Source organism: Nipponia nippon, unplaced genomic scaffold (genome assembly GCF_047370975.1).
Source record: "Nipponia nippon isolate SJK-2023a ecotype South Korea unplaced genomic scaffold, ASM4737097v1 scaffold_8, whole genome shotgun sequence".
In the NCBI taxonomy this organism is placed as follows: Eukaryota; Metazoa; Chordata; class Aves; order Pelecaniformes; family Threskiornithidae; genus Nipponia; species Nipponia nippon.
This window is the reverse complement of record NW_028262402.1, coordinates 50282438-50295711: the sequence shown is the minus strand read 5'-3', so window position 1 is coordinate 50295711 and position 13274 is coordinate 50282438. Positions and strand designations below refer to the sequence as shown.

The 13274-nt window shown below is 43.4% G+C and overlaps 1 protein-coding gene across 3 annotated transcripts in view; it reads right to left on the bottom strand.

Moving 5' to 3' along the window:
- Positions 1 to 13274, bottom strand: part of IQGAP2 (IQ motif containing GTPase activating protein 2) — a 130667-nt gene that overhangs the window by 104819 nt on the left and 12574 nt on the right. For all 3 annotated transcript variants that reach the window (XM_087741874.1, XM_087741871.1, XM_087741872.1), the window contains exon 2: positions 3311 to 3410. In XM_087741874.1, the coding sequence (XP_087598000.1) occupies positions 3311 to 3410 (100 nt within the window). The remainder of the gene's footprint in view (positions 1 to 3310; positions 3411 to 13274) is intronic.

The following is a 13274-nucleotide window of genomic DNA, read 5'->3' as shown; positions in this document are numbered from 1 at the left end:
TACAAAAAAAAAAAAAAAAAAATCATCTTCATGCATTCAGATTTTATAGAAAGAAAAAAGCTTGCAACAGTAAACAGAAATCAAATATGCCAGAGGCAGTTCCCACTCCCAGGTTTTGCCCAGTAGGGCACTGCTGAGAGCAGCAGGCAGCAGTCGCAACTCCAGGCAGTTTCACAACTGAGTGCAGCATCTGAGGCCAAAGGCACCGTAATGCCTCATCCAACCCAGCCCCAACACCACAAGCACACAGCTGGGGAGGGGGGCCTGTGCATCCCAAGGGGGCTTCTCCAGCACTGGGGAGCAGGGGCAAGCACCCAGCTGGGACGCCTCCATTCAGTGGCAGCAAAAGCCAATTATTCAGCTGGCACCGCTGGCGAAACTTGACCCCCACCATGGCTGAAGGGCAGGACCCGCCATGTGCTGTCGAGGTAGCCTGTGCCCTACACCCAAGCTTCCCAAGCTTGTGCTGGTCTTGTTTTGCTGCAGTTTGAATTATGATCCCGTGGCTCACTCTGAGGCTGCTATCCAGAGTCTCCAGTTTTGTTCAGGCTCTGCTGTGACAAAGAAAATGCTATAACCATGCAAGTGCAGAGATGGCACCTCAATATGTTTCATCCCTAATCAAGTACACAGAGAGGGCAATAACTGTGCAGTGAGAAGAGATACAGCATATTCTCATGCTGCTGTTTTGCTAGGTCGGGGCTGGTGATAACACAGCTGCGCACCTTTGGCACCCCAGCCTGTCCCTGCTGGCAGCCTGGCCCCCCTGGATGGTATTACTTGCCTCCTGAGGAAGCAGGGCTAGGGGCTACACAGCTATGAGACACAGGCATTTCTGCTTGTTTGTCCAAGTTTTTTGTATGTGTTTGTTGCTGGGTTGTTTTTAAATTAGTAAGAATCTGTCTTGGGGCAAAGTCCATTGATGCAACTGAATTATCCCAACAGTTCACTGTGAAGGGACAAGTTTCCCTCACCCTCTCTTTTCCCTCCACAGCAGCTCTGTCCACCCGAGAGCACCTCCAGAGCCTTCACCACCCCCACTATCACCACCCTCTCCTCCCTAAGAAGTGCTGGGGCTGGTGTGTTGAGGCACAGGAGAAGGACACTCAGCAACATCGGGCTGCCACATCAGCTCCACCAGTGACAAGCCAACCCCTTGGTGGGGGAAGCACAAGGCTCCTTACACCACAGCACTCATTCCCACCTCATGCAGTAGTAAGCGTTGGCCATGAACATTACCAGCAAGTTCCAATTTTCCAAATTGAGATCCAGAAATGCTTCCAGGTACCTAAGAGCCCTGCAAATGACTGTTCTGACTGCAAAGTCCCATCACCTGCTGGCAGAGCTAAAGGAGTGTTTCTTCCAGAAAACTTCTAATGGCATGAACCCGTATGAAAATAAATACAAGGAAAAGGAGGGAGTTACTCATAGCAGATGCTAATTTAAGTCATTAATTGTAAAAATAACTTCACATTTTCTTATGAAATATCAAGGGAGATGCTTCAAACGAACTAGAGGACTTGAGTTCAAAGTAACAAGTAGCCCTGGGAAGGAGGGAGGGTGAAAAAAGCCAGGAAGATAAATTAGTAAAAATAGTAATAGAAGAGAAAAGGCTGGATTTGGACACTAATTGTTATTCCTGTCTTGCCAGAAGCCAGCAGGTAGGAGAGTTGCAACAAACCAAAGAGGAACCTTGAATAAAATTAAAACTTGATTCACTGAGGTTTCCTGAGATGGTAGAGCTGATTAACTTCTCAGCAAGTGAGGTGGAGACCTGCTCCCTCCCCTCTCTCAAGCATGCAGCTGCACTCCCATCCTCTTCCTCTTGCCAGCACTGCTTCTCCCCTGACCCCTTGATCAGACTAGTCAGCTCACTAAACCACTAGAAAACTAAGTCAGCAAAAGAGCTATGAATTTTCTGCCAGCATAGCAAACTGACTCAGCTGACCAAGGGCAATCTCTTGCAACTGTACAACAGAGGCAACAGGAGTGTGTGGAGCAGGACAGTCCTCTCTGACAGCAGTAAGACACTTGCCATCTTACATATGTGAATAGGGAATCACTCTGCAGTGGAAAGAGGAAGAAAGAGCAAACGAGGCAATGTTTGCTACAGCAAACAGGACAGCATAGTGAATAGGAAGTAAGAATGGCTGATTTTTTTAACAATGCCCCTAGGACAAGATCATTGGCAGGTGGCTGCCCCACGACTGCTAAATAGCTAGCTAACCATCAGTGCCATGCAGTGATGGTGAGGGGAATGGCATTGAAACAAAGCCCAGGGCACAGTTTTATGGCTGATTCCTGACTGAAGTATGCTGGGTTACTCCATTCTAAAGATCCTATGGTTTGTCATCTCACTGAGGTTTCCCAGCTTGCACTACTAATCAGAGTTTCCTTTTCTTTACTGAAATTCCTAGGAAAGTCATCCAACTAAAGTTTAGGACTAAAACCACCATCATCAATAAATACAGATCAGAAATAAGGCACTTACCAGTGGTGCCCAGGGCAATAAATTGAGTACAACAGGCATCTTTGAAAAATTCTGACCAGACTGGATGCAAAATATGCTTTTACATATGATAGTAGCAGCACTTCAAGCTACTCCAAAAGCACAAGGATATTGCACCTTGTTTACTTGCTCAGTAATTATGAAAATGTTGTTGAATATTTGTTTTGAGAATGAAGTGTACATAGCACAGTACATTTGCACGAAGGCGATAAAACCCCTGTGCACTTGCAGCTCAGTGCTTCATCACAGGCTGTTGCTTCAAGACTTGAGTACTCCTGATCAATGCGTTAAAGGATCTAAAGGAAGAGCAGAGTCCAGGTTATCTTACTGCCCTGTCTGCACTTACTATTGAAACACTGAGATGGTATGGATCATTAACCCAGTAAGAGCCCAGGAGATTTTCTGCCATTTTAGCAATCTAAGTCGCTGCACAAGCACTAGCCCCAAGAAGGGAGCACAGCCACGCAGCCAGGAGCAAGAGAGTTTCCCCAGTTAGTTATAGGCCTGACTCACCTTCTCACAAAACCACAGCCTTAGGTTTTATTACCCAACCCCTACTTTCATTGAAGATAGCCACCTCAGTAACTCTGAGGAGACTGTCTTGATTATTTCTAAATCCTTCTTTGAATTAAACTTTTCACATTGGGCATTAGTTTCTCATACTGAATGCTATAAAATTCCAACATGAAGTTAATCCAAGTAATTCATGAAGTTGAATTAAAAGTTACAATGTTCAAGAACACAACAGGCCTGAACTTCTGTATTTAAAGGCCAAGAATAGGTGTGCTTTCACTTACTTACCTTTTTGCTTCTTCTAAGTGGCACAGATACTCATAAGCAATGTTCTGACGCCTCCGTTCATCCATTTCCTCCGCTGAAAGCCTTTCATCATCCACAATAGCTGCAAACAGAAACCCATATCAAGTTACACACGAGTCAGGAGTGATTCTCAGAGGAACTTTACTGAGAACCTAGGCAAATTACGGCAGAAAAGAAATTAAAATAGTCATCCCTCTGCCTCAAAAGAGGCCTTTTATGGCATTGTGCACGAAGATATTTAGATCATCAAGAAGATGCTGTTCTCTGCATGGTGAATTCCTCAAGTTTCACTTGTTCAAAACCAAGTGTGTATTGCTCTTTGTCCATTGCCTGGTTTGGGGATAGGATAGAGCACTCAAACACGTAGGGCTGAGGCTGGGAGCCAGCAGAGTTTCAGCTTACACATTCTCAGAGGAGTTTGAGGAATCTCATGTGGAAGCTCAGAGCAAGCAGTGGATGGAGCAGCCTCATGTTAAGCAGAGCCTCAGCAGTAGAGATGAACACAACAACACACTGCAAACATATCTCAAGGGCAACTTGGGAACGAGCTGCAGCTTCAGCAACCTGTGAGACTGCAATGGACCAAGCTGCCTTCCACTGATGGGTCTGATGAGGGCTGTAATCAAATGAAGAAGCTGTGGTATTCACACCCCTACTTACTGCAGCAACCACATCACCACCCATAAAAGCACTTTCCCAGCCTATTTAGGATGACTCTGTGTATATCTCCAGCTGCAAACGACCCTGATTATTAATAATACTACCCCATGACTGGTCTTACTCTCTTGGTAGGGTACAGAGGGCCTCTGTGAGCAAATCCACAATTCTTCCAAACATTTTTACAATGAATCTGAAGGACCATGCAGCAGTGCTAACTTCCGACTGAGTTTCAATCACAGAACGTGAGGCTTTTGGAAACAGTCTTCAGCATAAACTAGTTACCAAAATGACACCCTGTTTGTACTAGCAGCTGCCAAAAGAGCTGGTCCTGCCCTCCCTTGTGTTTCCCAGACACATACTCCCAGCACCTCTCATGTCAGAGCTGGCAATCCTGTGGCTGCATCAGGGAATCAGGACAAGGGGCAGCCCTTGCCAAAAAGTGACAGCTATGAAGGGACCCACTTCTAGGAAGATCAGGTGCTGCTGTGCACCTGTGGGCACGCTGGTGCAGGCACAAGGGAGGGGACGGAAACACAGGGCTGGGCCAGCCACTTTCTGCGGCAGGCCGTGCGGCAGTTAGCTGACAACATCAAGATGCGTCCTTGGTAAAAAAACCACAGCCCCCTCTCCACCTCAAATGCACTGTGAGATGCTTTTTTAGTTCAACTGCCACACAGATTGTGCATGCCACAAGCAAGTTGTCAGCATTTCCCTGATGCAGCTGCCTCATGTAGTGGGTAAACACCTTCCAGTAGCTGATACAGGCAACTCAAGTAAAAGGCACTATAATAAAGCAAGAAGCTGGGCTTTAGAAGTACATGCATACTTTGAAGGCTGTACCTCAAAAAACAAAACAAAACAAAAAAACCAACACAGAAATGATCCCACATGCATTTACTGAGGACAAAAAAGAAATGACACTACTCATCCACGTTTTGGACTGATGCTACCACACATTTTTTAACATATCGCATAGCTGCTTTAATCTTCGTAGTTTCAGTTTTAATCACCACAAGCATTGACATCTCTCATCTTCCTTTGCTTTTAAGATGGCTATTCCTAATTACCCAGAAGTTTCAGACACCAGTAAAACAAACATGTGTCTTGTTCCAAGTCCCTTTTAAGTCTGGTAGCTCCAATAAGCGTGACTCACTCTAAAATGAGCTCTCAGATACTGTAATCGGGTCATCATTTGGTATGAATCAAAGCATTAATTTGGAGGCAAACAGGAGATGCAGGTGGTAAAACACTCAGCCTGGCAAACTGCTGCTCTGCTGCTCTTGCAGACGCCACCATCAGCACATCCAGGACAGGCTACTCCCACTCCCTGACACAGCTCCTCTGCTGCCCAGGGGTCCTGGCTTCCCAGAGTGAGGAAGAACTATTAATGAGTTACCAAACTGAAATTTAATATACCACTTTATTACTTGTGACGTTGAGCTCTAGGGTCACTTTTCAAACGTCATAGCTCATCCTCAGCTATGAGAGCCCCACAGATAAAGACAAGTGCCATCAGAGGGGCCCAGCGGGACTATCCTAGTGGGCTATGGCCCTGTCAGCCAGGACAGGACAGCTGATACTGGACTAAGCCTTTGTCCCCCATGACACAGCTCTCATGTCCTGCTCCTCTTAACTCATTAAACAGCCATTTGGTCCTGCCCTCCACACACAACTCACCACAGCCATGAACAAAGCAGCAAAAAAGGCAGCTTGTCTGAAAGTAGGTGTAAGAAAACCACACAACCCATTTGATAAGTATCAGTCTAGGAATTTACCTGAATAACACTAATGCTTTACAATGTAGTCCTGGATCTACACATTCACAGGTCCCTCCCATCCTCAACAAGGACATCCCAGACTGCGCAGCCCTGGCCAACCTCAAATCTCTCATTAAAATTATTTGCAAAGATTGATTCAGAGGGTGGATGAAGTCACTGACAGATATCGTGGGATTGTAATACTACTTCTGCTTAGGAAACCCTCCAGTAATGAGGGAAAAAGGCAAGAGGCAAGAACAAGTAGCTTGTAGACACTAAAAAGTGGAAAACCCAGATCATTTCTAGAAGAAATACTATGTCAGCAGCTCACAGGTAAGAAATTAGGCTTCTTTCCTGACAGAGCAAAAGCAGCTGTTTCTGGGCTGAATATTGGAGCACCAAAAAGGCAGAGCACAGGGAGTGCCAGCACCTACAGTGCTTATGCTGGGAGGAGTCTCTTGCAACACAGGCTGCTGACAAGACTGATTACATGCTTTCCCCCTCCAGCACAGTACTGTTGCTTTGAAGCCAGTATATCACATCAAATAAGCAGTTACAGACAATTTTAGAAACAGCAATGACAACCTGCAGCATAGAGGTGGCCCCAGGACTGAGATGCAAAGGAAGCTACTTTGAAGACTTGGGTCCTTAAAGTCCAGTCTGCTCTAATATATTTTTTCAAAGACTTCAGTCTTTGACTAGAGCCCTGCATATAGCTTTCCACAACTTCAGACAAACACCATATGAGTGCATCCATCAATCCAGCCACACCAAGTTAGACACACAAACAAGCTTGATTTGAAGACAGAAAGCTCAGTCTTTCTGCCTAACAGGGCAAGTGTTAGTCAGAAGACTGGGAGACTGATGAAAGAATAAACTCATTTCTGCTGTATCAGTACTTCTTGATAGTGCTCAACTCACAAGGGAAGAGAGTGCTGTGATAAAGGATGTTACGGGGCAGAGTAAGCAGGGCTGGGCTTCACATGAAGACCTCCAGCCCACTGATAAGGCCAAGCAGGATCCAGGCAGACTCAAAATGTTGCAGCTGAAGAGACCTGAATGCCACAGAACAAGGCACATGCATACTACATAGGAGCTATAGAGGAAAAAAAAAAAGACATCTAAAATAACATCTTATGATTCAATTAATCAATTTTGTGACTTTTGATTTGGAATTACAAGGAAAAATATCAAACATTCCCTCAAAGAGGGAATGTTAAGAGTATGTGTGGACTACTGACAAGAACAAATAAAAATGCCAGTGTAGCTAGCCTAAAAGCTCTCCATTTCAGTGCATTTTAGATGTTGCCACCCTGTTAGCCAACAGTCAATACATACAAAGCATGTGTGCTAAGACACCAAGTTCCCTCGTTATAGACATTCCTTCATGGAAAAACACTAAAGGAAAGTGTATAGGAAACACTGCATGGAACAGTGAGCAGTACCAAAGCGTAAATTGTCACAGTTAATTTTGAACAAACATGAGAACAGACTTATTCTGGCACTCAGTATGATGCAACAATTGTCTAAGTAAATTCTTCCCACAATTCATTCAATGGAAATAAAGTCACATTCTACTAGCAACTTGCTATTACATATTCTCATTCCACATATTTCTCACAAAAATAAGTCTGTTTACCAGAGAGTGTTCATAAATTGAGAGACTTGAACATTTTCCTTCAGCTGATGTATCGCACTTACATCCACCCTCATCTTCGTCTGAAATATTTGTCCTGTGTACCACCATCATGGAAGAAGCAGAAGAACAGGCAAGGCAGTAGCTAGAACTAGTGGATGTTTGGGGTTTGGTTATGGATAGCAAAAACTTGCTGATGTGCCCTGATCCAAGACAGCCACTCCAGCTGCTGGCCACAGGGCTGCCAACGCAACCCAAGGTGATCCATGCATCTGTAGTCAACATGGCACAAGCAGCATTTACTGAGTCAGACTCAGTATTAGTAGACAACATAAAAGCATTTCAACCTTCTGGATTTGAGTAAGTTTTCAGAAATAGGGCCACCACTTCCAAAGCTGCAATATAATTACTGAAACTAGTAATCAGCCCAGGTGTGCAAGAGCCACTGGAGCCATGACATTACTAACAGTGTCTGGAAAGAGATTCAAAACTTCAGGTTCACGTAAGATATGCTCAGTTTACACAAGAATTTTAAGAACAAGTGCTGGCTGTGTAAATGTTGCCCAAGTTCAGAGTTAACCCTCTTATCACAACCATGGTAAGGATTTTGGAGGTCCCAGGGTCACAGAAATAATCCACATCAACACTGAGATTACTGGATCTCCCCCATTAGTATGTTTATACTTGAGATGACATTAAAGAAAGTGTTTTACAGGTCTGATTTGCAACAGTGTTCAAATAAGCCCATGGATCGTGTTTTTAAATGAAGCTAAACTTGAGACTTCTATAATACATAACCAAAGACCATGCAAGCAACACTAACGTTTGTTTTAATTTCTGAATGCAAATTTACAGAACACTTTACAAGGCATAATTCTGAGTTATTCAGGGATAACAATTCCCCAAACAGATAGTTTTTGTTATCTTAAAAAACTAAAGCTGGAAAAAAACCCTGCAAAACCTATAGCAGCATTTAATGCTTTCTGGTCATTCATTTGCACTCAGACATATGACTATCTGCAATAGCTCAAGAACAGCACGTGGCTGCTTCTAGCAGGCAGACCCTTTAATAAGGCGTTTGCCACAGACATACCAAAAGACTTCTTATACTGAAGAAGGCAAAGAAAGAAACAGAGGCTTTTATTTCCCAGGGCCAATCCCCCTCAATTTCCTGCCATCAGAGACTTTTTTCCCATGGAAAGTGAGACGTGAGCAAGGAGGAGGGCGGCTCTTTTGGCACCACAACAGCAAAGCTCAATACACAGGACACAACAGAGGACGTGTCCTGGTTTCAGCTGGGATAGAGTTAGTTTTCTTCTTAGTAGCTGGTAGAGCGATGTGTTTTGGATTTAGGATGAGAATAATGTTGATAACACACTGATGTTTTGGTTCTTGCTGAGCAGAGTTTACACTGGTCAAGGACTTTTCAGCTTCTCGTGCTCTGCCAGGTGCATAAGAAGCTGGGAGGGACAATAGCTAGGACAGCTGACCCAGACTGGCCAAAGGGCTATTCTATACCATATGACATCATGCTCAGTATATAAGTTGGGGGAAGAAGAAGGCAGCGGGAGGCACATTTGGAGCGATGACATTTGTCTTCCCAAGTAACCATTACGCGTGATGGAGCGCTGCTTTCCTGAGGATGGCTGAACACCTGCCTGCTGATGGGAAGTAGTGAATGAATTCCTTGCTTTGCTGTGCTTGCGCGCGTGGCTTTTGCTTTACCCATTAAACTGTCCTTATCTCAACCCATGAGTTCTCACTTTTACTCTTCCGATTCTCTCCCCCATCCCACCGGGGGGGAGTGAGCGAGCGGCTGTGTGGTGCTTAGTTGCTGGCTGGGGTTAAACCACGACAGGACGAAAAGAACAAAATCCTCTTACGGTGACAGAAAAGAATTTGTAGAGTCAGGATTGAGGGAGAAGAAGAGAGATACATGAATGAATGCTGTAAAATGCTGGAATAAAAGTTTTTTACCAGAGTATTTGAATTAAACATTAGCTAGACCACATTTGGCAGTCCCAGCTGTGTGCCATCCTGGCCACATAGTAGGCATAGCAAGGCAGTGCTCCAGTCCACTAGTGAGAAATTCTGCAAATTCTGCGTATCCCTGCCTCACACCTTCCTGCCTCCTCCACTAGAGCCCATTCCCACATCTCCAGTATTAGCACAATGAAAAGCATTTAACAGAGCCGTGCTGTAACAGCTCAAAACACAAAAACAAAAGCTGAGCCCCTCTTGCACAGAAACTCTTGATTGACACTTTGCTGGCCACAGCCAGACCTGGTGAAAGCTGAGCCCAGTACAACAGGCTCGAGGCAGCATCCCGTTTATGTCTGCCTGTACCATGAGGACAAGCTGCAAATTTCACATTCAACTTCAATGCTGTAGTTTCAAGAAAAAGCTAGTTGCATTTTAGATAGTCAAAGTGACTTAAAACCTTAGGTTATATGAAAGCATATAACTTTTTTGTCCTAGTGTGAAAGCAGCCAATAAATTCAGTGCCATATTTTATTCCTAGTAAAATTTGTACTTTAAGGTACCCAGCAGCCCAGGAGTGCCTGCCCAGGGCAGTTCGGCTCTGCAGTCACTCCTAGGTTGGCAATTATTCAGGTGCTGCTACTGCACTAGTGCAGCACCAGCCAACCCTCATAACCAGAGCAGGTCTGAGCTGGCAATGCTCTGAGTCAGGCTTGCTGCTACCTGAGCTGCCCTCACAGCAGTGGGGCAGGAGCTTATGGCACTGCCAGGCAGCTGGAAAATACGTGGACAGGATTACATGTACAGATATCATAAAAACACTGCTCAAAGCTACAGAAGGAGGAATTCCCTCCTGAACCTCCACTCCCAATATCGACTAGCAGGTATTTAATGCAACAGTTTACTAAACATGCAGAAGAAAATGTGCCAACTTTAACTATGTGGACAGAGATCATTCAATAGGCTACTACAAAAAAAAAAAAAAATGGCTTTACAGAACCAAACACTTATTACAGGTGTTCTGTTGTTAAGGTATTTAGTACCTGCAGGTCTGTTGTTATGCTGGAAGACATTTATCTTTGGATGAAAAATTTAAGGCTCTGATTAAAACGGCTTTCTATAGACTTCCTCTGTCAAAGAGCACAGTCACAAGCAGCTAGCACATGTCCCACAACAATAAAACCAGATGGCCTGAGCCTTTTTCTATGGCTCCAGTTAACAGAATTCAGTCCATTCTCTGAACATTTGCTCCAAGAAAGGGTTCTGGACAAAGGAAAACACTGCAAGCACTCAAAAACCTAACACAGCTGTGAACTTGGAGGGCAGATTCACTTGAGATAGTAGATTAATACACTTTATTCAATTATGAGACTCTTCAATATGGCATTTCTCAAACCTTTCTGACATTGAACTACTCTCCCCCTCCTTTAAAAATGGCTATGTCTCTCCTAATCTAGTTATTACGTTGTCCGAAGCATGCAGGCTCAGATTTTCATACAGAAATACACACGCATCTTCTGGCCAGCAGACAGACATTATCCCCTCTCCCAGGGATCGATCACACAGGATCTACAGGGCCACTGTTCTGGACCAGATCTCACTGCCAGACACTGCGCAAATGGGGAAAACAAACACCATTAGCATGGGAGTGTTGACAATGAAAGTCCAGTAAAAAGACATCCTGATGTAAAATTAAAAATGTTTGCTAAACCAGCCTTTCCCTTGAGCTTTCTCATAGAGCTTCATTCCCGTGCATTCACACACCCAAGTCGTCCTCCCCTCATTTCCGTAAAAAAGGTCTTATTTCAGTCTTATGTATCTGCTACCACAAGTCTAACCACATCCGTTTACAGATACTAAGGACTATTACAACACATGGTCCTTAGGACTATCATACCAAAGGGACAGTGATGCAACAACAACCACAGTCTGTGCTCCTGGAGCCAAGTGTCAAAACTGCTTAATTTCAGTCTGTTAAGTGCCAACATTGGCAGAAGGCTATAGGAATCCTCAGACGTGTCTCAAAACACTTGAATTCCCAAAGTTTAGAAAAAGTCTCATTTAACCACACAGACACAAGATAGCTTTGGCATTCAGCAAGTAACCACATGCATTGCCAGAATGTTTAACTTTCATTTTTCTGCCTTTACTATACTTTTAAACCTCAGGCTTTCTACAGTACCATCAAGCGAGACTTTAGTAGAGGCAATATATTAAAAGACATTAAGTAGTTCTGACATTATCTTATTGTATAATGACATCAGAGCATGGCCATCTCTTTTCTATTAGAGTCCTTTAACCTTGTGAAGAAAAATAATATGGTTCATTTTATCTTAACTTCTGTCTAATTGTTCTGTATATTTGGAAGAACAAGGAGACAGAGTAATGGAGTTGAGGTAAGTATATGAAAATCCATCTCCAAACAATTTCAATTAGCTTCAGGTGTTGCCATCTACAATTACAAACATGAAATGCAATTTATCATCCTATTGCCCAACCACTTCCACCTACATTTGACCACCAGTCTCGCTGTTTCCATCAATACTTCACATAACTCTTCAATAAAGTTGTAACTGTTTATCTTTGCATACTTTGCTAGCTGGCAAGGCACAACGGGTTTCCCCAAGATTCAGGTGCTCAAAGAATACCTTTAAAATTCTAGCTCCTTTCTATGAACTACCCAGTTGACCTTAAAACTCTTCACTAATAAATCCTCAGTCTATGTTCTTGAAAGAGTTACAAGTCTAAGGAAGCACTCAGACTGATGGATCCTGAAGAAGCAGTGAACACCAATTACAAGTTATTTCTTTCCCTTACAGGCCATCCTTTCTCCACTTACCTAGTCCAAAAGCCATTAACGTGGCCAAGCTTCGAGGCAGCTTGGAAAAAGCTACACTGGTAAGTAGTCAGCCTGGTTGGAAGGTTTGCTTAGTTTCCACATACTTACAGCAGGAATGACATTTTTCATGTGGGCTTTAACAAAAGCAATCTTTTTAAAAGTTTGGTTGGTCAGATTAGCACATCACTGGAGGCTCAAGGCATTCAAAATAGTATTGCACATTCCAGCAGGAATTTCCAACAGGCTTTCCTTCTCCAGATGTTAATTCATGAGGAAACAAATAGGAAAGCATGAAAGGATCCTCTGTCAGTTTTATACGTTCACTGCCTTCTTAAATAAAGAACTTGTGATTTGAATTCCATGTATTTTGACACTTTTACCATTTGCTCCATTCATTCCACTGCAATTACTTTAACCTGTTTGCTTTTTATTAGCAATATACATTACCAATCTTTAATAAAAGAGCCAAAATTTTACCATATGGATTCCATTTCCTTACATTTTACCTACTGTGACCTCAGTTCAACTTAACACAAGCAGAATGTAAACGAAATAATGAAAAGGACTGTTTAATATTGCCAGGCTAGTAAAATACACTACTCAACTATGAAAGATATAGAAAAATGTTAGCATCTACAGCACGCCTCAGTATCAATCCTGTAATTGGGTTTAGTCAGAAGAAAAATGCTAAGTATCTTGCCTACAAATGCCATGAAATTTATTTCTAGCATTATAAAGTTTATATTTAATTTTTCTCTGAAAAGAATAGCAGGTATAACAATAAGGCAAATGCATATGCACACCTACATAAAAGAAGGAGTGATTTGTGGGTGGTAAAATACTTTGAAGATTACCCAAAAAGGGTGAAAAGCTCATTTGAAAGGCATTCATCCCTACACAAGGAGCTGGAAGCAGAGGCACAACAAGTTAACAGCAAAAGACGACACGCCTGCAGCATTCTGCTGAACCCCAAAGGCAGCTTTCATTATACGTAGTCACACCACCACCGCCTGTGGCCACAGCCTCACCCATAAACATTTGTGGATCAAGCACAGGGCAGAAAGCCACTGCAGA